General features: G+C 52.1%; 1 protein-coding gene across 1 annotated transcript in view; it reads left to right on the top strand.

Annotated features, from left to right (window-relative positions):
• Positions 1 to 26,116, top strand: part of PDE2A (phosphodiesterase 2A) — a 294,371-nt gene that overhangs the window by 62,306 nt on the left and 205,949 nt on the right. Inside the window, exon 2 of the mRNA XM_066619415.1 lies at positions 24,476 to 24,548. Within this exon, the coding sequence (XP_066475512.1) occupies positions 24,476 to 24,548 (73 nt within the window). The remainder of the gene's footprint in view (positions 1 to 24,475; positions 24,549 to 26,116) is intronic.

Genomic DNA, 26,116 nt, shown 5'->3' on the forward strand with positions numbered 1-26,116 from the left:
TCCAGCCATCAGCAGAGGTGGCCCTGTGTCACAGTCGAGACAGCAACCCCACAGTTCTGGTGATGGCCTCTGCGCCTGGCCGCCACAGCCCTCGACTTGAGAGTTCCAGCACTTTTGGGTGTAAATCCTGAGGGCATGTTCTGAATTGAGTGCAAAATCTGGGGCAGTTCCAGCTTCAGCTGTCCCACATCCAGTCCAAGAGCAAGGCAGGTTATGTGCACAGTTCCTGAGTATACCTCCAGTGGTGCTGTGCTATGCTTGTCTCACTCACTTGCTCTGCCTCACACCGGGACTGCTTCACTTCCTGAAAGCAATCATGTTCAAGGGCTTCTTGGGAAGTGCTAATTGCTGGCCACCCCCAAGGGGACAGTAGGCGGCTGATGAAATTCTCCAAAGGGTTCGGAATCTGTGCAGCAGGAGGGGGTCAGCTGTTGTGCGGCACCCTGCAGCTTCTAACGAGGCAATCAAAGAGCCATTAGAAGCCTTAACGAAGGGGTGAGTGCTGCATTGCACATTTGCTGCAGCATGCTGCATTCCTGTGCATATCGCAGCCAGGATGCATTTGGTGTATGCATGTCAAACAGCCAGCATCTGTGGAAGGAACACAATGTATTGCTCTGAAGTCAGGCATTGATTGGGAACAATGCCTATTTATGAATACAGTACTTAGGTTTCTCCTCTAGAACATGTGAAGTCATGAGAGACTGAGAATGTGCAGAGTGTCTTTTTCACCCATGGCATAACCACAACCTGACCTTGCACATTCCAGCTGTAGCCAGGTCTAACAGCACAATCCTGTACACAATGTGTATTGAAACAGTGTTCTGTCCAGTATTAGCGGTATCCTGCCAAATGTGTCGCCTTGTGTCTCGGTTCAGTTCCAGCACTGGCCAAATGGACCCACTGTCATGGAAATGCACAAGATCCCTTGAGGAGATAGGATGCGGTGCCAGCAGTGGTCCTTTAAGGGTTAAAGCCTGGTATTTCAGCAGAGGGTGTGCTGCGCAGCTGCAGCCCCCAGGGGCAATGAGGCCTCTAGGGATATAAGGAGCACCTGATGCAGGAAGGGTTTGTGGGTAGTAGAAGGAGGAAAGCTGGAGCCTGGGTCAATGGCAAAACACCCACTTGTCTTGTCTCCCAAGCAAGCTAATAGGAGGGTCAGAATGGAATTGTGCAAATGTCAATGTGAACCTGATTAGTCAAGCAGGCAGCTTCTTTCTGGCAGTGGCACAGTGCAGAAGCTGCTCAGAAATGCTCCCCTAGTATGTTCAGTGGATATTCTGCAGGTCCTGAGTTCAAGTCTGGCTCACAGGAGAGGTTGTTTCCTGCATGTCCTTCAAAACCAGTCAGATGTGTGCTTTTCTCCTCCCAGTCCCATTTTTTATGCTCTCAAATCTAGTTGGCAGTGCTCGTTCCAGTGATGGGTGGAACAAAGGCTAAAGAGAGCCTGCCTGGCTCCACACGGAAGAGAGACCTTATCGAAAAGTGATATATTAGTGTGAACCTGTAAGAAGCATCGTGTACTGAGCGAGCCAGGAGTAATGTCTTCCCTGGGAAGCAGAGAAAATAGATTTTGATTGCAAGGGCCAGCTAACCTGCAGTTGCCTGAGATTGCGATCGCTGCAATTGTTGCTGCACTGAGCAGTGTTTCCGCTGGTTCAAAAAGGATGTTGTGCTTATTGCAGGGTGGTGGGTCTTCAGTATTATTATTTTCAGTGTTTGCAGTCTTGCCCTCCACCCAGTGAGGCTCCTAGAGTGGCTTCCATAAAATCCAGCAAGGGGAAATCTTCACAACAGAAAAGGTGTGGGGGATGGATGCGCCTTGCTTGCTTCCTCACCCCTCCCCCCGACAGGTTCTTTGGGGACTAGAAAATTATCTCTTGCCTTCCCTCCTGGTTCTGTTGGTATAAGGCTTTATAAGTTCTGTTGTACTTAAGTACCATGTGCTGAGCAGAACTCATGCAATCTACAAAATGCCATTTTGAGGAGGTAAATAAACATGTGCCTGTTATGTAAGATGGGACCTACCTGGACTTGATATGGGAGAGGGACTGATGTTTTGTGGTTTGATTTACTTATCTTAAATAGTTGTTACATGTCTATATCATGTCCTTCCAGTATGCCAAGTTCCCAGCTGGTCTCCTGTGCTGGTACTGCCCAAATTCAGACCACAGAGCAACAATATGATTAAAATTACAGCAAAGCGAAAGCACTCTGCAAACAACCTAGTGAGGGCAGGGGGCCTGCTGAGACTTTCCCACTTCCAGTATCCTCTGAAATAGCAGGATCTTCTTAATCTGCCACCTGGAACCCCACTAGTGAAGGAGCCAAGAGAACCTCTATAGGAGTGGAATTTTGCAACTGAAAAGGTGCCACCTCCGTAAAGGCTTTGCATTGTGTTAATACCCAACCCAGGGTCAGGACAGGGCTTCAGAATATATGCACAAGCAGGTCACTTCATACAGGAGGAAAAGGTGATCCTTGAGGGTTCCTGGCCCTAGACCATTGAAGGGCATAATAGTCAAAGCTAACCCTTTGAATGGGGCCCAGTAACTACTGCAAGCCAGTGCAGTTGACTTGAAATGGGAGAGATTTGGTTCAAGTAGAAGGAAAGTTAACTCTTTGGTGTCCACATTCTGAACCAGACTAGTGAAGGTACCCTGAGCAATTGCCACATCCAGGAGCAGATCCAAGTGAGCCCTGAACCCCAAGGATACGTGCAAGCCCATCTGGAGCAGACTGGGTGGAATGGCAAAGTTGGGCAGCTACTGAGATCCTGAACTGAACAAGAGATCTTATCTGGAGGCCCAAAGAAGCTGGTGGAAATCTTCTAGGGCGCCACTTCTAGCAACAGTTGCTTCTCCAGTTTTGCAGCCCAATTTTTTTTTTCCTTCTGGGACAATTATCTGTCTTGAGGAGGGTGATTTTTGCTGGGAAAGGGGGAGGGTTAACGTCCCCATTCCTCTGGTCTCAATTCGCATGACTTCTATGAAGAAAAAAAAAAGACGGACACATTTCTCCTCATGCTCCATCCTGTGGACAAGCAGGAACTCCTAAAGTGCACCAGAGTTTTTGGCAGGCAGCAAAGAGCTTCAGGACCCTGGACAGCTCCAAGCGAGTGACTTGCTCAGCCAAGACCTTGGCGCCCTCTGGGCTCTCGCTTCCTTACCAGAGAGTCCCAATGGAGCAGCCCTCTGGCCAAGCCTTGCTGCCCTCTTCCTTCCATCAAGTTCCTCCTGGTCTTCTGCCAGTGCAAGTACTGGGCACAGTGAGATCCTTGGCATGGGTCCAGATGGCATTACCTCTGGGTTCGCCTGGCTAACAGCTCAGGCTCTGACTTTGTGGTGGAGGCAAGCCCAGGTCCAGGGTTTGTCTTCCTGGCCTGACTTCTCCCAGGTGGGAGAGTTCAGGTGGGACTCTGAGCTGCTGTTCAGGGCAGGTGCCATGGCACCTACATCCAGATTGACGCCTAGTGAGAGGGGCTCATTTACTCCTTGAACTTCAGATTGGATAATGTTTGTTCAGCCTCCAGCAGGAAGAAGCTGTGGCTGTGCTACAATGTCTTGGGGACTCCAAGGAAGTCTTGGGAGGGGGGAGTGATTGCCCAAAAGCATCTAGAGGAGAGTTGCATTATCTCTGCTTCACATCACAAGTCACACTTTGCCCCATCCCCTTCCCAGTGTCTTGAGGTTAATGCCATCAGCTCTGCTAGTGCATGGAGAGCTGGCTGCAAAGATAATGGGCACTGAGGAGCTGATTAACGAAACACTGAGCGTGAAGTGGCTGGCAGGGGGGACAGCTTGTTAAAGACATCCTTCTCTGCCTGCTGTGGAAAATGGGATCATCAACTGTAATCTCTGGCAGAGTCCATTATGGGATGTCAGCGGCAATAGGCCTGGTCAAGGCACCGCAAGGCCAGACTGCTGGGGAGAGGGGCCTATGTTCCACTAAAGTGACGGATACTTATTTGGGATCTCAGGTGGATGCCCAGGTGGAATCCAAGAGCCGAGGAGACTGCAGAAGTCCAGGCATTTCCATCCCTGGAGCCAACTCCACATGAACTGCCTGTGCCTGGCTATGAAGATCTCTCTGGACTCTTAAGTTGGCTGGTCTCCTCCCCCCCCCCCACTCACTGTGAGGCACCCAAGCCCTAGTGTCGGGTATCCATGTGGTTGAACCATTAGGGAACAGTCACCAAAAATGCGGGTGGGTTGTGCATAAATCAAATTCAAAACTGGCATTTGAAATGAAGGATTTCTCAAGAATGAAGAGAGGAGTGAGAGGGAAGCCAAAAGGGGGAGCCAAAAGCATGTGACGTGTTGCAGGTGACGTGTTTTGAGAATGAGGTTCCTTTTTTAGAAGTGTGTGTGGAGAAAGGCCTGCGAGTGCAACACACTGCAGTTTTGGTGCACGCTCCAGGCTGCCATCCCGCAAGCAATTTGCTGAGAGTGTTGGCAACCTTCTTTAGCAGAGGGGCCAGGCCAGAGGCGTAGCTAGAGGGGGGAGAAGCATGGAGTTTTTCAGGGAGCCTCACTGGGCTCTCCCCTTCAGAGCCATTCCAGGTGGAGGGAGCAAAACAGAGGCGTAGGTCTGGCTCTGAAGGGGAGGGTCACTTGTGTGGTGCATTCAGGCACCTGCAAAACATAGTGCTTTGTGCCCCCTCTAGCTACACCACTGGGCCAGATATTGGGTCCATGGATAGTAAGAATGCAGGTGCATTCAGTATGCATGCACAAACCTCTCAATTAGGCCGTAGAGCTAAAAAGAAAGAGCTGGGCATGGCTGGGAGAGACACAGGCCCAGCCAGAGATTGATGCTCCAAGGAAGCTTCTGCCCTTGGTCTGCTTACATTGTCAGCCTTACAGAGACAGAATTACAAACCTGAATTCTTTTTAAGGACCACCGCAAGCCGTGTGGCTATATTTTTTTTTAGACTCTGGGCTGGATGATTTCAGTTGGTGGGCTGGATCTGACCTGTTGGCTGTAGTTTGCCTTCCCCTGCTATATGGGATGTGGACTTGCAACGGCAAACGTGCCTTTATTTAGAGAGGATTTGTCTCCCAAAATTCAGGCCTTTGCCTCCCAAAGCAGCAAAAGATATTTCTAGAAAGAATAAAGGAAGCAACTGTAAGCAAAATAAGCAGTGAGTGCCATGGGACCAAGGACCCAGTCCTATTCAACTTTCCAGCCACAATGCCGTACCTTGAGGAAGCATCTGTGACTGCCTCCCTACCACAGGATGCAGTGCATGCCCCATTGGCACAGCTGCACCAGCACTGGAAAATTGGATAGGATTGGGCCCCTACTTCTGAGTAGACATGCATGGGATTGTGCTGTCAATCAACTGAGATGATGCACAAGAATAATTCAGACAGAAATTCCACAGATGGGTGAGAGAGTTGGCTCCTTTCTGTCTGTTGGTTGATCAATGTGGAGACTGAGGGTGTGTGTCAGGTGAGTCATCTCCTGGCTGAATTCTGTAGTGCCCCAAGCTCAGTAGGTACAGTTGTTTTTGGAAAGCCTCGGTCTTCTGCCCACCATCTGAGGCTTGAGGATGTGGGCACCTGTGGACTTCTTTTAGAGGGCTGGATTGCTCAGCTGGCTAAAGCACAGTATACATGCTAAGGAGAGTCCTTAGGGCTTGCAGACCCCCCTGCCTACTGAGCTGCTGTCCACATCAGTGGAAATGCAGGTTAAAAATGTTTTTGTAAAGATATTAGTCAAATTGGAATTGTTCTAAAACAATGTTATTGTAAGTGGAAAATTGCAGGCTACAATATTATATATTGCAGGTAATATGTAACATAGTACAATGTGGTTGCTACAACTCAGAAAGGACATAGTGGAAATGGAAAAGGTGCAAAGGAGAGCCACCAAAATGATGACTGGGCTGGCACACCCAGAAAAGGCTGGGAAAGGAAAGCCTACAAGGAAAGGCTAAAGCATTTGCTGCTCTTCAGTCTGGGGAAAAAGTCGCCTGAGGGGGACATGATTGAGACATACAAAATTATGCACGGGAAGGACAAAGTGGATAGAGAGATGCTCTTTTCCCTCTTACACAACACCAGAACCAGGGAACATCCACTAAAATTGAGTGTTGGGCGACTGAGGACAGACAAAGGAAAATATTTCTTTACTTGGCATGTGGTTGGTCTGTGGAACTCCTTGCCACAGGATGTGATCACGGCATCTGACCTGGATGCCTTTAAAAGGGGATTGGACAACTTTCTGGAGGAAATATCCATTACAGGTTACAAGCCATGATGTGTATGTGCAACCTCCTGATTTTAGAAATGGACTGTGTCAGAATGCCAGGGAGGACATCAGGATGCAGGTCTCTTGATGTCTTGGGTGCTCCCTGAAGCATCTGGTGGGCCACTGTGAGATACAGGAAGCTGGACTAGATGAGTCTATGGCCTGATCCAGCAGAGCCGTTCTTATGCTCTAATGTGGTGGAGTTCTGTGACCAAGATGGCCTCTCTGCCTTGGTAGGTAAATGCCTCAAATGTTGTGCACAACAAGCACCGAGGAACATCTGCAGACATTCAGGGAAAGGACTTACTTAGAACTGGTGTTCAGCTCCAGGGCTCATGGTGACGAGAGTGCCTCTGAGCATGTGAGAGTGCTTCTCTCTCACCACCAGTTGTCAAAACCATGAAATGGGGGGGGGGATTCCTACTCAGAAGACATCAGTCTGAGACAGACTTGAGCCTCTTGTATGTTTAGAAGTGGAGTCCCTTAAGCTGAGGCCTGTCTAAGGATGCAGGTGGTTTGCACACTGCTGTTTGCTTCTAGTTTTCACAAGGGCCACCAGAAGCGATGGTGCCCAGTTAAGGATTTGAACCCAGCTCCAGCTCTGGCATTCGACCCACTGGTGCGTCCTACTGCTTCCTCAGCAGGCTCCATTGGTGCCTGTTGGAGCAGTAGGCCACCCCTCATGGTCAGGGCAGAATCCATGGCTGATGCTGTTTTTTCCTGGCTGGGAGTCCGAGGGGGAGGAGGCAAAAATCTGGTGTGGGTGAGAGCTGGGAAAGAGCCGAGCGCTTGCACAGGCCAGCTGGTTTCTGCGAGCCCTGGCAAAGGCTGCCGCCACTGCACGCTCCTGACCTAATGGGGCTTCACTGATCCAACATGATTTATGCACAACTGTTGCCAGAGTTTGTAATTGCTGTGCTGTAACTGTTGGGCTGCTCCATGCCAGCCTTGGTTGTGCACGACACAGGGAGAAAGATGGGTGCCAACTCTAGGATAGTTGTACACAAGGGAGAAGGGGGACTCTGAGCCTTTCATCAGGCAGGAGAGAGCATTTCAGCTGGTGCAGCTTGTGAGGGTTGAGGCATTGCATCTCCTTATGTCCTCCCCTCAGCACAACTGTTAAAGGCATCAGAGTCCTGTCCCCTTCTCGTCCTGATTACCCTTGACAACTCCCTGCCCTGAGGAGCTTACAGTCTAAATGTCAGCAAAGGAGTGGGGAAGAGATGGGGAATTAATTGTATCTTGAGGTCAAGGAAGCTCTTGTTCAGGCAGGGCTGGCTTCAGCTTTGCAGCTCTCTTGGGACACTTGTCTCTAAGGGTCCCTTAAAGTGACCAAAATGATTACTGGGCTGAGGCACCTCCCTTGCGAGGAAAGGCTGCAGCATTTGGGGCTCTTCAGTCTAGAAAAGAGGCGCCTGGGGGAGGACATAGTAAAGATAAATAAAACTATGCATGGTGTGAATAAAGAGGATAGGGGGAAATTGATTTCCTTCTCACACAATCCCAGAACAGGAGGACATCCAGTAACATTAACTGACAGGAGACTCAGAACAGACATAAGGAAATATTTCTTTACTCAGCATGTGGTTGGTCTGTGGAACTCCTTGCCACAGGATGTGGTGATGGCATCTGGCCTGGGTGCCTTTAAAAAGGAATTGGACAAAGGAAAAGTTCATCACAGGTTACAAGCCATGATGGGTATGTGCAACCTCCTGGTTTTAAAGATGGACTACCTCAGAATGCCGGATGCAAGGGAGTGGCAACAGACCAGTAGCTGGTTGCCTTGTGTGCTCCCAGACGCGTCTGGTGGGCCACTCCGAGATGCAGGAAGCTGGATCGATTGCTCTGATCCAGCAGGGCTGATATTCTTAATTGTCAGGGGAAGGGAAGCACCTGAAGGGTGGAGGACGGCGCAATCTGCAGGCGCAGGATGGCAGAGATTTCCCTTGGTGTTGGGCCTAGCCAGGGAAAATGGCAATGTGCCAGGTTCGGTTCAAGGCGATGGCCCTGGCACCCGGCCCTGGCAACTGCCTGACCTTGCTGGGCATCTTGTGCAGCCAGGCAAGTCATACAAATTAGGCAGCCTAGATGGAGCCTCTGAGTTCAGCAGCAGTTCAAACTGCCAGCACCAGCTGCTGGGGGACAAATAGCGGAGAGGCCTGTTGGCTTCATCTTGGGCTTCCTGAGAGACTTGGCTGGCCTCTGGGAAGTCCTGCGTTGTGTGAAGTGGATCGTTCTGATCCAGTGGGGCTTGTCTCGGGGTCTGATGCCCTCCTCGTTCTTCCCCCATGCCCTGTGTTTCCCTCTATTGGCTCTGCCTCCGCAGCCCCTTTCGCAAGTCAGTGTTTCGGTTCTGCTAGGAAAGGCCACCCGCTGAAACGCCTGCCTTGCTGCACTGCAATCTCCCCTTCGGGCTGCTGCTGAAAAGCACTTATTTAGGCAGCTGGAAGGCTGCACTTTACCTGCCAGGGGCCTGTCATTACCAGCGAGGGTACTGGGGGGAGGAATTGCGGCAGCCCAGCTATTACCGCAACGCTATAATCACAGCGGCTTGCACGGCCGCGGCACATTCACAGCCAGATGGATGCCAGGCGTTCTGCAGGGATCTTGAGAAAAGAGCCCCTTTGGGTGCTGCTGAAAAAACAACAACAAGCACACATCCCCTTTCTCAGCTTTCTGGCCCTCTCCCTCCCCACTTCAATATTTCAGAAACCCCGACTGGGCTCTTCTGTGCCCTGCAGGAACTGAAAAGGTCAGCCGGGGCAACCAACAGAGTCTTCCCACTTGTCTTGCCCTTTGCACAGCCCAGGCAATTGCTGCCATCAGCCTCATCCCTTCCTACAGACCCCTCAGCCCATTAGAGTATGCAACAGAAGGCGCTTCTCTTTGCAGAACTGTAGCCTGGGGCTCTCAGACGCTCTGGGTTTCATTTCTTCTTATCTGGATTTCTAAAAGTTGCTTTATTATTGCAGAAACAACAATAGCAGCATCTCCAGCGACTCTGACTGTAACTGAGAAAGGGAAGTTCTGAACCAAGCATGGCTGGATGGTGCTGATGGTGGCGTCCGTCAGTCAATGCCAGACAGAACATAAGAACATAAGAACATAAGAACAGCCCCACTGGATCAGGCCATAGGTCTATCTAGTCCAGCTTCCTGTATCTCACAGCGGCCCACCAAACGCCCCAGGGAGCACACCAGATAACAAGAGACCTCATCCTGGTGCTCTCCCCTACATCTGGCATTCTGACATAACCCATTCCTAAAATCAGGAGGTTGCGCATACACATCATGGCTTGTACCCCATAATGGATTTTTCCTCCAGAAACTCGTCCAATCCCCTTTTAAAGGCATCTAGGCTAGACGCCAGCACCACATCCTGTGGCAAGGAGTTCCACAGACCGACCACGCGCTGAGTAAAGAAATATTTTCTTTTGTCTGTCCTAACCCGCCCAACACTCAATTTGAGTGGATGTCCCCTGGTTCTGGTATTATGTGAGAGTGTAAAGAGCATCTCCCTATCCACTCTGTCCATCCCCTGCATAATTTTGTATGTCTCAATCATGTCCCCCCTCAGGCGTCTCTTTTCTAGGCTGAAGAGGCCCAAACGCCATAGCCTTTCCTCATAAGGAAGGTGCCCCAGCCCCGTAATCATCTTAGTCGCTCTCTTTTGCACCTTTTCCATTTCCACCATGTCTTTTTTGAGATGCGGCGACCAGAACTGGACACAATACTCCAGGTGTGGCCTTACCATAGATTTGTACAACGGCATTATAATACTACCCGTTTTGTTCTCAATACCCTTCCTAATGATCCCAAGCATAGAATTGGCCTTCTTCACTGCCGCCGCACATTGGGTCGACACTTTCATCGACCTGTCCACCACCACCCCAAGATCTCTCTCCTGATCTGTCACAGACAGCTCAGAACCCATCAGCCTATATCTAAAGTTTTGTTTTTTTGTCCCAATGTGCATAACTTTACACTTACTGACATTGAAGCGCATCTGACAGAATCTAAGAAGAGCCCTGCTGGGTCAGGCCAAAGGCCTACCTAATCCAGCTGCCTGCATCTCACAGTGGCCCACTGCTGGGAGTACACAAGATAACAGGATCCCTGCCTCCCTTGCACCTGGAATTCTAAGGTAGCCAACTTCCAAAACCAAGAGGTTGCATTTACCCTTCATGGCTTGTAAGGGCTGTGGTTGTTGCTCAGCGCAACTGGTTGCATCACAGCTACATGGAAAGAGGGCATGTACCTCCTGGGCTTGCAAAAGAGTTGGCATGAAGAGCATAGTCTCTGTGGGACAGTGGAAGGCAGGGTTGTGTGCTGTGGGGGCAGAGGTGCTCCATCTGAGTCCTTTGAAAAGCGCTGCACTGCCCGTGGGTCTGGAGTGCTTGCACACCTCGCACAGTGACGGTGGCACTCTTTGAAGGACTTTGGTGACCGGCTCTGTCCCACCTACTGCCCCCAAACTATACTTCCCTGATGGAACGGCCCTGGTACCTTCTTGAAGCCCAGTTAGCATGGAAGACTCTTGGAGAGCAGAGTAATGCTGGCCAAAAACGGCAGACCTCTGTGCCAAGAAGGGGGTTTTCTACACATGTTCCCTCATTACCAAAAAGATAATTTACTCCAACATGTTGCTATGGCTTCAGGACCCAGGGTGGCATCTGCAAAGAAAGGCTGGAGCTCCAGCGTGCCTGGAAACAGCAGAGCCTCCAGGTTTCTCCCCGCTGGGAAAATGCCTCCTGTCTTGTTGCCAGCCCAGGAAGCTTGCAGACTGGGAAGGGCAGACCATTCACAGCAGGGGAGCCGGCTAGCAGGGCATTGGGGGTTTCCTCAGTGGAGAGACATTGCCTGGGAAGAGGGAGGGTTGGTTTGCGCATGTGTTTGAAATTGGGTGTGCTGCATTTTGCCCAATAAAAGTCATGCGTGTAAAACGGTTGGGAAACAAAGTGTTCATTAAAAAAACAATTAACAGGTTTTTTGCTGGTCTCCAGGAAATGCTCACTGGTGGCAAAGAGAAGGCTGACCTGCTCCCCAAAGGCGAACTTCATAAAAGGCAAATGATGAGGGGTCGAGTTTGCAGTTCCAGCATGATAGGGAGTTGGTAGGGAGAACACTGTCTCCTGTTGGTGAGGGCCAGCTGGATCACACCCTGAGGGGCTGAAAGAACCCACTGGCGTCCTCCCAGAAGCTCTGTCTGCCATTGCTGGTGGAGCTTCAGTCATGGGCACTGCTGAGCAGCTGCCCACGTCCCTCTCCCAAGCATCTTCCTGACTGGCCCAGTGGCTTGTGCTCGGTGCCAGAGCTGTGCGGGGTTGTAGAAGGCATGTTTCAGCCCCCAATCCCTGGACCTCCTTTGTCACTGATGCAGCTCCTATAATATGCAGTGCAGCATCACCCAGGCAAAAGCAGCTCCTGGGCTCTGAAGGAGCATCCGGTCCTTCTTGGCAAGCTCTAATTTTAGACCCACGTGGATTGACTCACCGCTGACAGTGACGCTTCTGCGCTGGGAAAGGATCGTTTCCCTGCAGTGTGAGTAATGCTGGTTGTCAACTGTTACCCTGCACATGCCTGATCTTGTCTGATCTTGGAAGCTAAGCAGGGTCAGGCCTGGTTAGTACTTGGATGGGAGACCGCCTGGGAATACTGGGTGCTGTAGGCTTATACCATAGTCTTTTGAGACTGAAGGTTGCCAACAAACCACTCTGGGAAAATCCAAATGGGAGGCCAAGGCAGAGGGACCTCTCATGTCCCTGCTGGCCCTTTCCATGAGAAGGTAAGACATGTCAGGTTGATTGTCTCTGAACATGGAAGTCCCATCCTTTCTATTACCTTTTAAGTCGGCCCCTTCAAATGGGCCCTGTTCTTGGTCACTTGTTCTATATGCCCCTGAAGCTCTCTGGCCCCACCTGCTTAGGGTCTCAGCGGATAAACCCAGCACCTTGTCCTGTGCCTGCTACTTTCCACATCTGCAGACAGCTTGCAAGTCTTAACAAGAGAGCAGCCACTTGATTCCGAGCCACGTGGAAGCTTCATTCCTCCCCAGCCAGCACTGTCCCTTCTTGACAACAGAACTCCTAACAAGCGGCCTTGAAAACTAATTAGAGGCCGGCATAACATCTGACCTCTTCCCCCTTATTTTTCTTTCCTGGCAACCATCTGGGCCCAAGAATGACAAAAAGGTGGGGAGGGGGAAGGAGCTCTCTGATGAAATTACCACTTGTGGAGATGAAAGGGAACACAAGAGCGGATAATGAGATGTGACATTGTGCAACAGGAACACCGTGCGCTGCAGAGCTGGAGGTGGGAGCCAGAGTTGTGAGTTTGCAGAAAAAGAAAGCACACAGGAGCATAAATTAACAGGAACATGAAAGCCACCTGAACTATTAAGCAGTCTCTTCTTGGCAGGGCAAGGAGCCCTGGTGTTCTGCAAGAAGCACGGCCATTTGCAGTTTGCCTCTGGATCACAGAGATCCACAGGCCCCCGTCTCTCCTGGCAGCTCTTGCTTAGTTGTTCTAAGGTTCAGAATTAAGATATAGCCAATTTGCAAGCATCACTTGGCAAAGCAGTGGCAGCAAGAGAGGTTTAAGACAGAAAGAGCCTGTTATCAAACTCGGCAGGAGGCTGAGAGCATTCATAGGACTAGCTAACCTGTTCAGTCTTTGCGGAGCAGCCACTAGAGGGCAGCAGTGCTCCCTGGTGATATAGTAGTTCAGGGGTGCTCACACTTTTTTGGCTCCAGAGCTGCTTTGAAACCCAGCAAGGCCCGGGGATCTACCAGAGTTTTTTTTACAGTGTTCGCGCCATCAATAACATATAACATTTATGTGTGCAATGTATGTTGGTGTACCTTGAGCCCCACTGAGTATAACAGGATTTACTCCTGAGTAGACATGCCTAGGATTAGGCTGTGAGGCTGCAATCCTAGCCACACTTACCTGGGAGTAAGCCCCATTGAGTACAATGGGCCTTACTCCCGGCGTTTCCTCCCAGAGGCACCTGAAGGGGGGGGGTCGGCACTCCGCGATCTACTCATTTTGCCTCGCGATCTACCGGTAGATCGCGATCCACCGATTGAGCACCCCTGTAAGTAGTTAAAACTGCATAGTGATGTTGGCGGCAGGGGTCCCTGGACCAAACCTGGGCCACAAGGGCTGCACCTGTCCCCCTTGCCCAGTTGTCACAACTTTCCCCTAGTTCAGTGGTGTTACACACACTGTGTGCAGAAGGGCAGGTGACATCTCAAGGGGGAAAGTCTCTGCCTGAGGCTCTGGAGAGCTGCTGCCAGCAATGCTGGCTTATGCAGAGCAAAGGTCTGACTCAGGAGATAGCAGCCCCCAGCCACGTGGTAGAGACAGACACTGACTGACGCAGCAGCACCCTGGATGCCCCCTGCCCCCCCCCTCAGCCATGCTCCCTGGAAGTGATAAGACAAATCAGCCAGAAGTCTCAGCAAATACCATGGTGTGTGCAGGTCACCCCTTGGAAAGCTCACTGTCTGCATTGTCATACCAAATGGTGCAGAAAGCCCTGCCACTCATCTACTGCCAGTGCCTTGGATTGCTGACAAGGTGCCAAAGGGGTGGGAAGGGTTTTCTTGCTGCCTAGCAGGAAGGGCTCTGGATACCAGCTGGAGGAAGGGGGGCAATGCTGAGAGAGGCATATTGCTCCCTTCCTGCTTGAGGGCTGTCCAGAGCATGCTGGGCTAGATGGTCCTTTGGCCTGATCCAGCATGTTCTTCTGATGTTCCAGCACAGTGGAGAAAGTGACTATTTGCAATATGAACTCACTCGTTGCAGAGGTCACTGCAGGTGGGAGTCTGATCCAAGCCATTTGGGAAGAGCATCCGGTTACAGCAGGGAACAACTGCTGCTTCCATGCCCTGCTTATGGGTTTGTTAGAGGCCTGTGGGTGATCACAGTGGAGAACAGGTTGCTGGACCAGACAGGGCCCCTTTGGCCTGCTCCAGGAGGACTCTCTGAAGATTTTCCAGGCCATCCTCCAGGCAGTAGTGTACCTGGGGGGGCAAGGGGTGCAAATACCCCAGGTGCCAGGCTCCAGGGGCAGCACTGTGCTGACCCCACTGCCCCTGGTAGTGCCCCCCCGGTAGCACTCTGTTGGCATGCCGATCTGAGGACCACCCCCCAGGGGTGTTCTGAGGGACAGGGAAGCCATGTGTGACCTCCCAGGCCCTCGGAAGGCCTTGAAAGACAACTTTTGGCCACCAGAAGTCCATAAAAAGCCTACTGAGGGCCGTGGAAGGCACATGTGGCCTCTGCAGCACTCAGAATGCCTGGGGAGAGGCAGCAGGCATGGGGGTGGCACCCCTGGAGGTGTGCCCCAGATGGAGTAGTGGCCAGGACTGCCACTGCCTCCAGGTCGGCAATCTGACACTCTGACCTCTATGGTCTTCTCTATTATCTTTACCTCGTGTGATGTCACTTCCGACTTCCAGGACACTCTTCCTGGTTCTGCTGCTCTGTTTCTAGGGCAACTGTCTGCAGTAATGACATGTCTGCCCCTCTCTCTCCACTGGCTCCACCTGTGTAGGGACAATTGGTTACTATAGACAGTTGCCCTCGAAACAGAGCTGCAGAACCTAGGAGAGTTTCTCAGTGATTTTCAGCCACTGTACTCTAAACTCCCATGGCACACCTACAGACCTTTTGTGGCACACCGTTTGAAAATTGCTCTTCCAGGTGCTCCAACTGTCTGATGTGAGGCAGGTGGCCACTGGGTAAGCCGGTGCTGCTTTTGGTTACTCTTCCCAGGGCAGCTTGCCAGGGCTTCCCTCTTTCTTTTTGTCACCATGCAAAGACCTTTGAGGTTTCTGGGTGTTTAATCTGTGATGAAAACAGTTTGTCTTTAACTGTTTGTGTGCTTGTCCCGTTGCTTTGCTATTGTTGTTTAAAATGTTATATGAGAAGGTGTCCTGAAGATGTCCTTGCATCAAAGGGCTGGATATTATTGGACAAAATCAATAAAACACACAGCTTTAGTCCTGTTTGAGTCGCAGGCTTGTTGAAAAACCAGCAAAGAATCTTGTGGCGTCTGAAAGGCCAGCCAGTTTATTTCAGCAGCAGTGCTTGTGGAGCACACAGACCTCTTTGTCAAAGAGAAGGGACCATAAGCCTCCTCCTGGCTTCTGCCACTACCCGGAGAAGCCGCACTGAGTGCTTGTTAGTTTTCTAGCCAGAGGAGAGATCCACAAGGGGGCGCTCCGGGACAGTAGAGAGCACCGGCAGACAAAAAACAGACACTTACCTTTAGCTGATTCTCTCCGATCTTTTTGTGCAGCAACTGCTAGTAGTCCTGGGTGCCTTTCTCTTTTCAAGCATACAGGCTGCTGCCCAGTTAATTTCTTAAAAGAAAAGGGGAGGGTTGCCAGGTCTCTAACCTTCTTGCCGTTTTGCAATAATACTAAAATCAGGGTTTTAAACCATTTTTATTCTTGCATTTCTGGCATTTATAGAATGGCGTACCAGGGTCATTTGGCACCCGAGGGCCATAAATTCCTCCCATGACAAAATTATAAATTCATACCAATAAACATGCTTCTCTTATGGGCAGTTGTAGCCAGTGCTAACCAAATCTCGGCTGCAGCCTAGGTCACCCCCACCGCTATCAGACAACCCGCTGCAGCCTGGCACCCAGAGACACCCTGGACACCCCTTTGTATGCCACTGCATCTATACACAACCAGAATGGCTTAGAATGAACATTTCAATTCTAAGATCATGTTCTTCCATTTTCTATACCACACTGATAGCACCCACGGGTGTTGCACTTTGGACCTGTGACCAGCAACGGCCTTATGGAAAGTCCACCTCTGCAGGGAAGGGGTGGAGAAGAAGGCCCTTCCAAAATGGAGGGGTGGCAAGCCCCATTTTCTTTCACACACTTCTTTTCAGTAGTGGAGCCAGGGGAAGGGGTGGAGCTGTCTCACACGGCTCCAAAACTTGCCTTGTAAGTTACCCCTCTCCTTCACATCTGGGGGCAAAAGCAATGCAGTGGAGATGAATGGTATACGATTGCCTCCGTGTTGCTTTTGCTCCTGAGAATGGCTCTGAGATCAAGGGGAAGGGGCAGTTTACATGGCAAGTTTTCCAGGGCCTCTGAGAGAAATTTAATCTGGGGGTATGAAGTTTCTTTTGGGCCCCTTTGCAAAGGGGGAGGGGTGAAACAGAGCAGGGGAGGGTGGTGACTGGTGAGCAGAATGGGGGCAGGCAGGGGCAAAATGGTGGGAGGAGGGTAGAGACAGCTGGAAAAGTCTTTGGAGCCCAGGTCTACCCACCCAGGTGGCATCAGCAGCTGGACACAGTAATATGGAAAGCCAAACACACTCCTAAGTCTCTCTAAATCTTTGAAACATAGAAAATCATTCTGAAAATCAGCATCATCGTATTGAGGCTCCCCCTAGAATGGAAAGTGTCCTGTGCGGACCAAAACGTGCTTTTGCAGCAGCTGCAGCCCCACAGCTGTGTCCCTGAACTCCTCCACACTCCTTCATGGTCAGCAGATCCACAAGCCAAAGAGCTACTGGAGCAGGCCAGCTTCCTCCCAGATTTGACACTGTGTTGTCATGTATGCTGTCTGGTGTGCTCCCTGGGGCATTTGGTGGGCCGCTGTGAGATCCAGGAAGCTGGACTAGATGGGCCTTTGGCCTGATCCAGCAGGGCTCTTCTTATGTTCTTATGGAAGTATGTGGCTCCACACACTTTTGTCATTTTGGCATTTCAACAAAATGCAGGCAGACGATGCACATGGGAACATTGCGCTGGGAAGCAGCAATATTGAAATCCACCAGCTGGAGGCCACCAGCAAGCCAGAGGTTTGGGCCAGTCCATACTTCTAGTGGCCCAGAACACCAGAATCACCACTATGATGAAGGTAGTCTGTATCTGAAAAAAGGACCACTGTGTGCTTTGGGGCATAAGCAGAAAACAGCACCCCTGCCTATAGAGGCCTGTTATCCACAGGCCCCCCGCCCATGGGTCACCCATTGACCTATGCCACAGGAAAGAGCCTCAAGCTAGGGAAAATACCACTTTCTGTCATTGGGGAGGCCTTTACTAAAGCAGCAAGATAATAACTTTCCTTCCCTCTCCAGTAAGCAAGACTACCCTGGGGGAGGGCCTTGTGATAGGTATACATTTTGCAGACCTGGTCCACAGAAAATGCTAGCAGCACACACCCCAATTATATTTTGTGGAGCCAACAACTGGCCCAGTGGCACTGAATTGGCTGCTACTCGGAGCAACCATCTTTTGACATCAAACAGCAACAAATGAAGCCAGAAGTGCCTGGAGAGGTGTCCCCATCCCCTCAGCTGATTTGTGCTCTAGCATCTTCTGAGCAATTGCAAAGGATCCTGGGAAGGAACTGCCCACTGGGGATGGCAAAGGTCTGGCCTGACTGCTGGATCAGATGCCGCACAATGGAGTGCCACAGGAGAGCTCCCTGGCCAAGCTCTTGTGCCAGTTTGCTCCCAGAGGCTGGTCTTGTGCCATGCAAATGATGAAAACTCCAGCATCACTGGGAAACAGAGCTGTTTGCACCACAACCTTCCTGCAGTCCTGCACAGGTCCAGATAGGCATGTAAATGAAGGCGATGGCAGAGAGTGGGAGCAGGAGCTCCTTTGTATGCCCCTGCTAATTGGGTAATAACCCTTGCTAATTGGGTAAATGGCACTTTTTCAAGTGGGTGCTCCTTTTTTAGCAGGGGGAGAGTAACTGGCCCGCCTCACCCCAGCAGTGTCTTTACTAGTGGCTGTCTGCTGGTATTCATTTGCATCTTTTTAGATTGTGAGCCCTTTTGGGACAGGGAGCCATTTAGTTATTTGATTTTTCTCTGTAAACTGCTTTGTGAACTTTAGTTGAAAAGCGGTATATAAATACTGTTAATAATAATAATATGCAGAACAGGGGAGTCACAGGTGAGCTAATCAGTACCATGAGAGGCTATTTGGCTGCACAGTGGACAGGATGGGGGAGGGGAGGACAAGAATATGACCCCAAACACAGTAGGGCTCATCTCTGGAAAAGGTCCTTTCTTGGTGCCACAGGTTAACCCTGGAATATATGACCAGAAATGCCTCTTAGCATATGCAGAGTGCCTTCATCTCTGAATCAGGAATTATAGGCTTACAGGGTGATAAGGTAGGGAGCAGTTTCTGGGAGGTGGGGGGGAGTCCTCCATCTCCCCTCCCCCCACTGCTTTCCCCTTCAAGTCCCTCCCCTGTCACTCCCCCTCCCCCTCTGCAAAGGTGAGCCTGGAGGGGAGGAGGCAGAGGCTGGGAATCCTGGTCGGGAGAACGTGGGCTAGAAGGGGCAGGCCAGGGACAAAGCAGACTCTGCCTGTGGCCTCTTCCCTCAAGCTGGGGCTCACCTCATTACACAGCTGTTGGGTGGTGATCCAGGATCCCAGACCTCCTGCTGAAGGCCCAGCCTGGTCTGAAGCCTTATCAAGGCCTTCTGGGACGGAGAAGGTGCCTTGAATAGCTGGCCTCTTTGGACTTTTGTGCAGTTCTCATTCTACAGAACCTTGTGAGATGCTAGGTTGTGGCTCAGTCAAGGTCGTGGTTCCAGCATAAGGGATGACTAGAAGGTGAAATCCTATCTGGTGCAGAGGTCCCAACTAGAACAGGGACTCCTCTCAGCAGTGGCATAGCTAGAGAGGGTGCACCGCATTCAGTTTTGCAGGGAGCTTCACCTGCAACAGCCCTGCTGGATCAGGCCATAAGCCCATCTAGTCCAGCTTCCTGTGTCTCACAGTGGCGCACCAAATGCCTCAGGAAACACACAAGTCAAGAGACCTGCATTCTGGCGCACTCCCTTGCATGAAGGGATGCAAGTCGCCCCTCCCCTTCAGAGCCACTCTGGGTCAGAGGGAGTAAAACAGAGGCATACATCTGGCTCTGAAGGGGAAGGAGAGGGGGAGGGGCCATTTGCACAGCACAGTGAGGCTTCCTGCAAAACTTAGTGCTTTGTACCCCCTCTAGCTATGCCACTGCCTCTCCGTGTGTTCAGAGGAGACGCCTTCGAAGGCCGCTCCAGAGATGGGTGAATATCCGAACTTCTCCTGGAAGTCATTTGGCAAAATCGCAATAGAGTACAGTGATGCCTCGCAAGACTAAATTAATTTGTTCCGCGAGTCGTTTCGTATTGCGAAAATTTCATCTCGCGAAGCGCGATTTAAAACAAACCAAAACAAAAAAAATGCAAAAAAATTTGTCTTGCAAAGCACGGCCATAGAAAAATTCGTCTTGCGAGTCACCAAAAAAATCGCAAAACGCTTTTGTCTTGCGAGTTTTTTGTTGCGCGAGGCATTCGTCTTGCGAGGCATCACTGTATAAGGAATGAGGTTTGAAAGAATCTGTAGGAATGTTGTTGGGACCAGTCCTCAGGCCACCTGCACAGGCAGAAATTAGGGAAACACAGGAGAAGGGGATGTGCCCATCCTGTTGGAGACTCCACTGGAATTTGCTTACTCGGAGTGCTGCAGCTCAGCATTTCATACCTGTTAATGTGGACAGTGCTGGGGGGGTATTTAACACTTGGAATGCTCAGTACAATGCTCAGTGCCTCATTCACATGAATGCCGTCAGTGGGGCAGTCTTCCTGCCTCCCTTTTCTGTGGGTAGTGGGCACACCGTAGAATTTGCACAGTGCAGAACTGGACAGAAGAGCCTCTGCATTGAAACCCAGGGATATTATTGCCTGATCATTCATCTACTAGAGCTTTGGAACAGAGATTTTCAAATGGTGTACTGCAGAAGGGGTTGCCATATACCTTGGAAAAGTAAGCTACTCCATCCGTCACCCTCCTCTCCAAACAGAGACCCCATGCAGTACGGATTCCTCCTTTCTTGTGGTCAGTCTAGAGCAGCCATTTTTAACCACTGTGCCATGGCACACTGGTGTGCCGTGAATGGTCCCCAAGTGTGCCACAGGAGTTTGGTGGAGGGTCATTTATTAATAGGATCATTGGGAGATATAAGCCCCCACCAACAGCATGGTGTGCCTTGTCAATTGTCCAAAAATGGATGGTGTTCCTTGACAATTTTAGTACCTTTTCAGTGTGCCATGAGACAAAAAAGATTGAAAATCATTGGTCTAGAGAGAGACCCTGTGCAGCACATCATCCTGAAGGAGGGGCTCAGGACACACTGGGATTCCCTGACATGAATGCAGTAAGACTGGCAAGTGCAGGGGAGTCTTGGAAACCTCACAACTGCTCAGAAAAGACAGTGTCACGACTAGCAGGGCAAAGGGAGGGATGGAACTCCTGGAGGCTGTTTTAACTGATGTATTGTGCAGTTGCAAGGAAGAAGCCTGCTCTTTGTTTGGGAGCTGATCAAGAAAGAACACCTTTTGGAGTGAGGAAATGCATAGTGTGCCCTGCCTAGCCAGATGTGGGCGATATGTGATTTAGATGGGGCTTTCTGAGCATGTTACTTTGGTTAGGGAGGAAGCTGTCTTGAGATGGAGATGGGCCAATGTTCCAACTCAGTCTGACTTACTAGAAGGACTCGGGGAATGTGGTGGAGGTGGGAGCCCTGACAAATTGACTGGAATTTGCAAGATGTGGCTGGGACTCTCTCCAATAACTCTGAAATGAAATGGAAGTTCTTCCTCATGATGAGACTCCGCATAGATGCTGAGAGGCGTGTTTGCTGTGTAGGGAAGCCACATGAGCGGGAACGTGGCTCTCTTTGTGTGGTTTTTAATCTTGATGAAGGTGGATTACTTGTGTGCTCAGGATGGTTCATTTTCGGTTCATTAAATTTAAAAAGTGAAAGTGAAATGGAAATGCCCAAACCTGAAGATGAGACGCCTGTTCCGGAGGGCACCTGAGTTTCAGAAGGTTCAGCTGCTGCAGCTTGTTTATTAATGGACTTTCTCCCTCCTTCCACCAAAGGGGAAGGACTGTTTCTCCCAGACATGCTTCACATTATTAAACCTTTCAACAGTCTACCATTGTAACTCCGGGGGGGGGGGGCAGAGCTGTCTCCTTGTTGCAAGGAGGTGAGGCCTACCCCCAATGGCAGAGTGTCGCTTATTTACATTTTCCCTATCCATGAGGCTTAGAAGGAGAGCAATATAATTTAAACTTCAAGTGACTGGTTTAAATCAGACGTTGTTGTTGGCAGCTGTAATCTCTTTCAACAGGGATGTGGAGGGATTGCAGTCTGCCTGACCTCAAATCCTGCATCCTTGTTTCTGAATCCCTGAGGAGGAGCAGGAGGGCCTGGTAGACTCCTTCTCGACATTGAGGAAGAGGAACTTTGCACATACCCAGAGCTGCCGTTTTTTTATTAGTTCCTTAGTAAGATGCTAATAAGGGTGAGAAGTGGAGGAGGCTTGTGGTCACCTGCATGAGCAGAGAGTGCACCAGACCCTCCTCCCCCCATGATCTGCAGCAGAATGGGAAGCATGGCCAGGGCTTCCTGGGGGTAGGAATCTTGAGCTTCATTGACCAGGAGGCCCCTCTGGGTGCCGGACTCCTGCCTGAGTCTCTCTTTCGGATGCAGCTGCTTGATGCTCTTTGGGCAAGTGTGAGATGAGGCTGCCAGTGGGCTGACTCACAAGGGGTGGGAAGGGGCTTCACTGTCCAGGGCTGGATCCGCAGTTGCCCATGTTCAGTCCCAAATTCACCCAAGTTAAGCATGATGCACCTGTGCCCAGGACGGGATCTGTCTTCCCTTTTACTGAACAGTTACTTGCACTCTCATGCCACAGGATAAATAAACCCATCCACTGGCTGGCAGAGCCATTTCTGCTTTGCCTACAGAAGCTCCCTGGGGGTTCCTCTAAGTGGGGCTGGGGAAGACCCTTTTCTGAAAACCTGAAGAGCTGCTGAGCCAGACTGGACTAAGGAGCTCCTTCATTCATCCTTATGGGGGTTCCTGTGAAGAGGCTGACTTCCCAGCCAGGCTCAAAAAGCACCCAATGACATATTCACTTGTCAGTGGTTTGCAGATGGACAGAATCCAACCAGACAATCAGTCACCCCTTAAGCCTGGATGGCAAACATGCAGGCTGGTTTGCTCACTCACAAGGGGGGCTACAAAGCTGGATAGCCAGCCAGTGGCTGGAGCAGGGGAGTGAGACTGCAAAGATCCAGGGTCAGATTCCTGCTCATTGGTGAAGCCAGATGGTTGACCAGGTGGGATCTCTCACTGAACCTGTTTTGCAGGGCTGTGGTGAGGATAAGATGGGCACCGACATGGACTCATAATCAGGCTATAAATGCAAGGCTTGAGTGAATTGTCCTCCTTGGATGGCTGAGTTAGGGAAGGTAGTCAGTTGGCAAGCCTGGTAGCAAACTTGTCCTTTGGGTTCTAGCTGGGGGGGGGGGGGGTATCTAGTGACACAAAAAGACACAAGCAGCTCAGCTCATACAGGTGACAAGAGGTTGTGCAGGCATGCAGTCCAGAAAAGGGATTCCTTTCCAGAAAAGTGTCCTCTGACTTCCTTCTGTAGCCTTCCTCAGGACTGTTAATTTGACAGTTTGAACCACAGATCACCATTTCAATATCCTGCCCTCAGTCTGGAGTTTCCCATTTAGCTGCTAATTCCAGCCATGCTGCCCTCAGCACAACAGACAGTAATTCTATTCAGCTTGGCTGACGTAAACTTAAATAGATTCAGGGCCCAATCCTATCCAACTTTCCAAGGCCAATGCAGCCCCAAGGGGAGATAACAAGGCTGTAATCCTATCCACACTTACCTAGGAGTAGGCCCTATTGACTATCATGAGACTGACTTCTGCTAGACAGGCATAGGATTGGGCTCCAAATTCCCTTACCTTGAGGAGACTGCCCCTCCATGGCAGGAGGCCTGGCGTGGCTCATCAGTGCTGGACAGGACTGGGCCCTCAGTGTGGTTTGTATGGCTGTAAGACCACAGTCCTACTTGGGAGTGAGACCCATTGAAACAGTGGAACATTTTCAAGGTAATCAGGCCTAGGACTGGGCGGCAATGTCCTCAGGACTTGAAAAGAGCCCCAGTGTCCTGTTTCCAGCTGTGGTCAGCCACCAGGAAGCCCAGGAGCATGATATGAAGGCAGTGAGCCCTCTTTTTGCGGTTTGTCCTCTGCTGCTGCTGTTCAGAGGTCTGCAGTGTGTGTGTGACTGTGACAGTGCTTCCCTCTTCCTGGGGTGTGTGTATGTGTGTGTAAAGCGGCGTAGCTAGAGAGGCTGCAAAGCACTAAGTTTTGCAGGTGCCTGAACGCACAGTGCAAGCGCCCCCCCCCTTCAGAGCCATTCCGGAAGGGGGGAGCAGAGCGGAGGTGTTAAAGGAGAAGTTCAAGGACTTTGGAGAAGTTCCGGTTAAGAGACGTGATGACTGCCTATGAATAGGGGAGGGGAAGATGGAGCAGATTTGCCCTGGGTTGCTCCGGAGGACAGGGCAGCAGGAGAGATGGGTTCAAAGACAAGGCGGCCCCCGCTGTTCCTCCTGCGCCTTCTCTCTGCCCCCTGCGCCTCCTCCTCCTGGCTGAGGACTGCAGCTGGTCCGCGCCACGCAAGTTCCTGACGCAGGCACAAAGCTTGGGGGGCTGCTGGTGGTTGCAGCCCCAGGAAAGCGCACCTGGATCGCGGAAAGGGAGCTGCAGTGTTTGGGGGGAGAGACTGTGTGCATGTCCGTGGGTGGGCGCCATCGGGAGGGGGCAGCAGTTGGCACGGGCCCAGTGGCGTAGCCAGAGGGGGGCAAAGCATGGAGTTTTGCAGGAAGCCCCACGGGGCCCCTCCCCTTTGGAGCCATTCCGGGAGGGGGGCAAAAGGGGGCCTTGCACGCCACAGTGAGGCGCCCTGAAAAACTTCGTGCCTTGCCCCCCTCCAGCTACGCCACCAGCCCGGGCTGCAAGGTGCGCTTGGCCGTCGCGGGCCATCCTCGGTCAGAGCTTTCGGGGAACTCGCTTGGGCGCCCCCCCAGTTGTGGCAGGGTGGGGGGCGCTTCCCTGGCCCGGGGGCTGCAGCTGCAGGACGCCACCCCCGCAGGGGCCCCGGCCCGTCGACCTGGCCGCTGTGGCTCTCCCCGCCGGGCCGGGCGCTCCGGGCAGCAGCGGCAGGAGGTGCGCCTGGCGAGCCTCTCGCCGGAGTGGCTGGCTGGCAAGGAGGGCGCGGGGGGGGCATCCCGGGCTGGGCGCGGCGGCGAGGATGGTCCTGCTCCTGCTCCACTTACTCATGGCCGCCCTTCGCTTTTTCAGGCGGGGGCAGCAGGTCTTCGCGAAGGCGGACGAGGCCGGCCCGGGAGGCGGAGGCGCCGCGGACTCGCTGCAGGTAGGCTCTCTGCCCCCCCGCCCCCCGCGCGGCTCTGCTGGGAGTGCGCCCCCTTCCTCCCCGGCAAGCGCGTCCGGCAGGCGAGCCTCCCCGGAGTCCTGCCGACAGCGCCGAGCACGCTCTGCCTCGCCCGCCCGGGGCCCCCGCCTCCGCCGCCGGGCCTGGCTCTCGCGGGGTCTCCCGGCGCTGCTCGGCCCGCTCCTGGAAGCGGCCGCGCGGGCTCCCCGCTGCAATGCGGAGCCAGAGCCCCGGAGCGGCTCCGCAGGGCGGCCGGAAAGTTGCGAGCGCCGCGGCAGTCCCGGCTGCAGGTGCTGGCGTGGCGCGCGCTCGGGGCCCCTCGCTGCTCCCCCCACCCCCAAAGTGCCGGCAGTGCGGCCCGGGGTCTCGCCTGCCACTGAAGGGGGGCGCTCCCGCCCCTCTGAACCCGCAGGGCGCTGGCCCAGCGCTCGCCTCCCTGCCGGGGCCCTGGAGCTGCCTGCTCGGACCAGGCGCACAGCGCAGGAGCCTGAACCCTCCCCTTCGGAGCAAGGCGTTCCCCACCCCCAGAACGGCTCCCAAAGGGGTGGGGAGGGGCCGCGGACACCTACCACACTTGGGCTTTGCACCCCCTCGAACGACGCCACTGCTCCAGCCAGACTTTCTTCTCCCCTGAAGTGGGTTGGCCAAAACTTTTCCTGTGACCTCAAGTTTGGAGACCTTTCACCCCCCCCCCCGCATAAATAATAAATAATAATAAACTTTATTTGTATCCCGCCCTTCTCCCTGAAAGGGACCAATGCATGATGAGCTGCTGCCCTTCAGGGTGTCACAACTCCAGAGAGCAGTCGCTCCCCCCACTCCATCCCTCAAGGCTGGTCCCTCAAGGGGACATCCACTAAAACTGAGTGTTAGGAGAGTTAAAACAGACAAAAGAAGATACTTCTTTACTCGGCGTGCAGTTGGTCTGTGGAACTCCTTGCCACAGGATGTGGTGATGGCGTCTGGCCTGGATGCCTTTAAAAGGGGATTGGACACGTTTCTGGAGGAAAAATCCATTATGGGGTACAAGCCATGATGTGTATGCGAAACCTCCTGATTTTAGAAATGGGCTATGTCAGAAGGCCAGATGCAAGGGAGGGCACCAGGATGCAGGTCTCTTGTTGTCTGACGTGCTCCCTGGGGCATTTGGTGGGACACTGTGAGATACAGGAAGCTGGACTAGGTGGGCCTATGGCCTGATCCAGTGGGGCTGTTCTTATGTTCTTAACTACAATTCCCAGGAGGCCTTGCAGGTCTCTCGTTATCTGGTGTGCTCCCTGGGGCATTTGGTGGGCCACTGTGAGATACAGGAAGCTGGACTAGATGGGCCTGTGGTCTGATCCAGCAAGCTCTTCTTATGTTCTTATGTTCTAAGCAGGCAGGAGAAAGAGGAGACAGCCCGGCCAGCCTGTGGGGAGCCAGGCTGTGCATTCTGAGCCCAGGTGTGCCCTTCTTCCTCAGCCTTCAAGAGGAAGCTCCATGAAAAGGGGGCAGCTGCCCATCAGGATGGCTTCCTGGGCACCTGTGGCTGCCCTGGTGGTCCTTTTGAG

The sequence above is a fragment of the Tiliqua scincoides genome, chromosome 3 (genome assembly GCF_035046505.1).
Source record: "Tiliqua scincoides isolate rTilSci1 chromosome 3, rTilSci1.hap2, whole genome shotgun sequence".
In the NCBI taxonomy this organism is placed as follows: Eukaryota; Metazoa; Chordata; class Lepidosauria; order Squamata; family Scincidae; genus Tiliqua; species Tiliqua scincoides.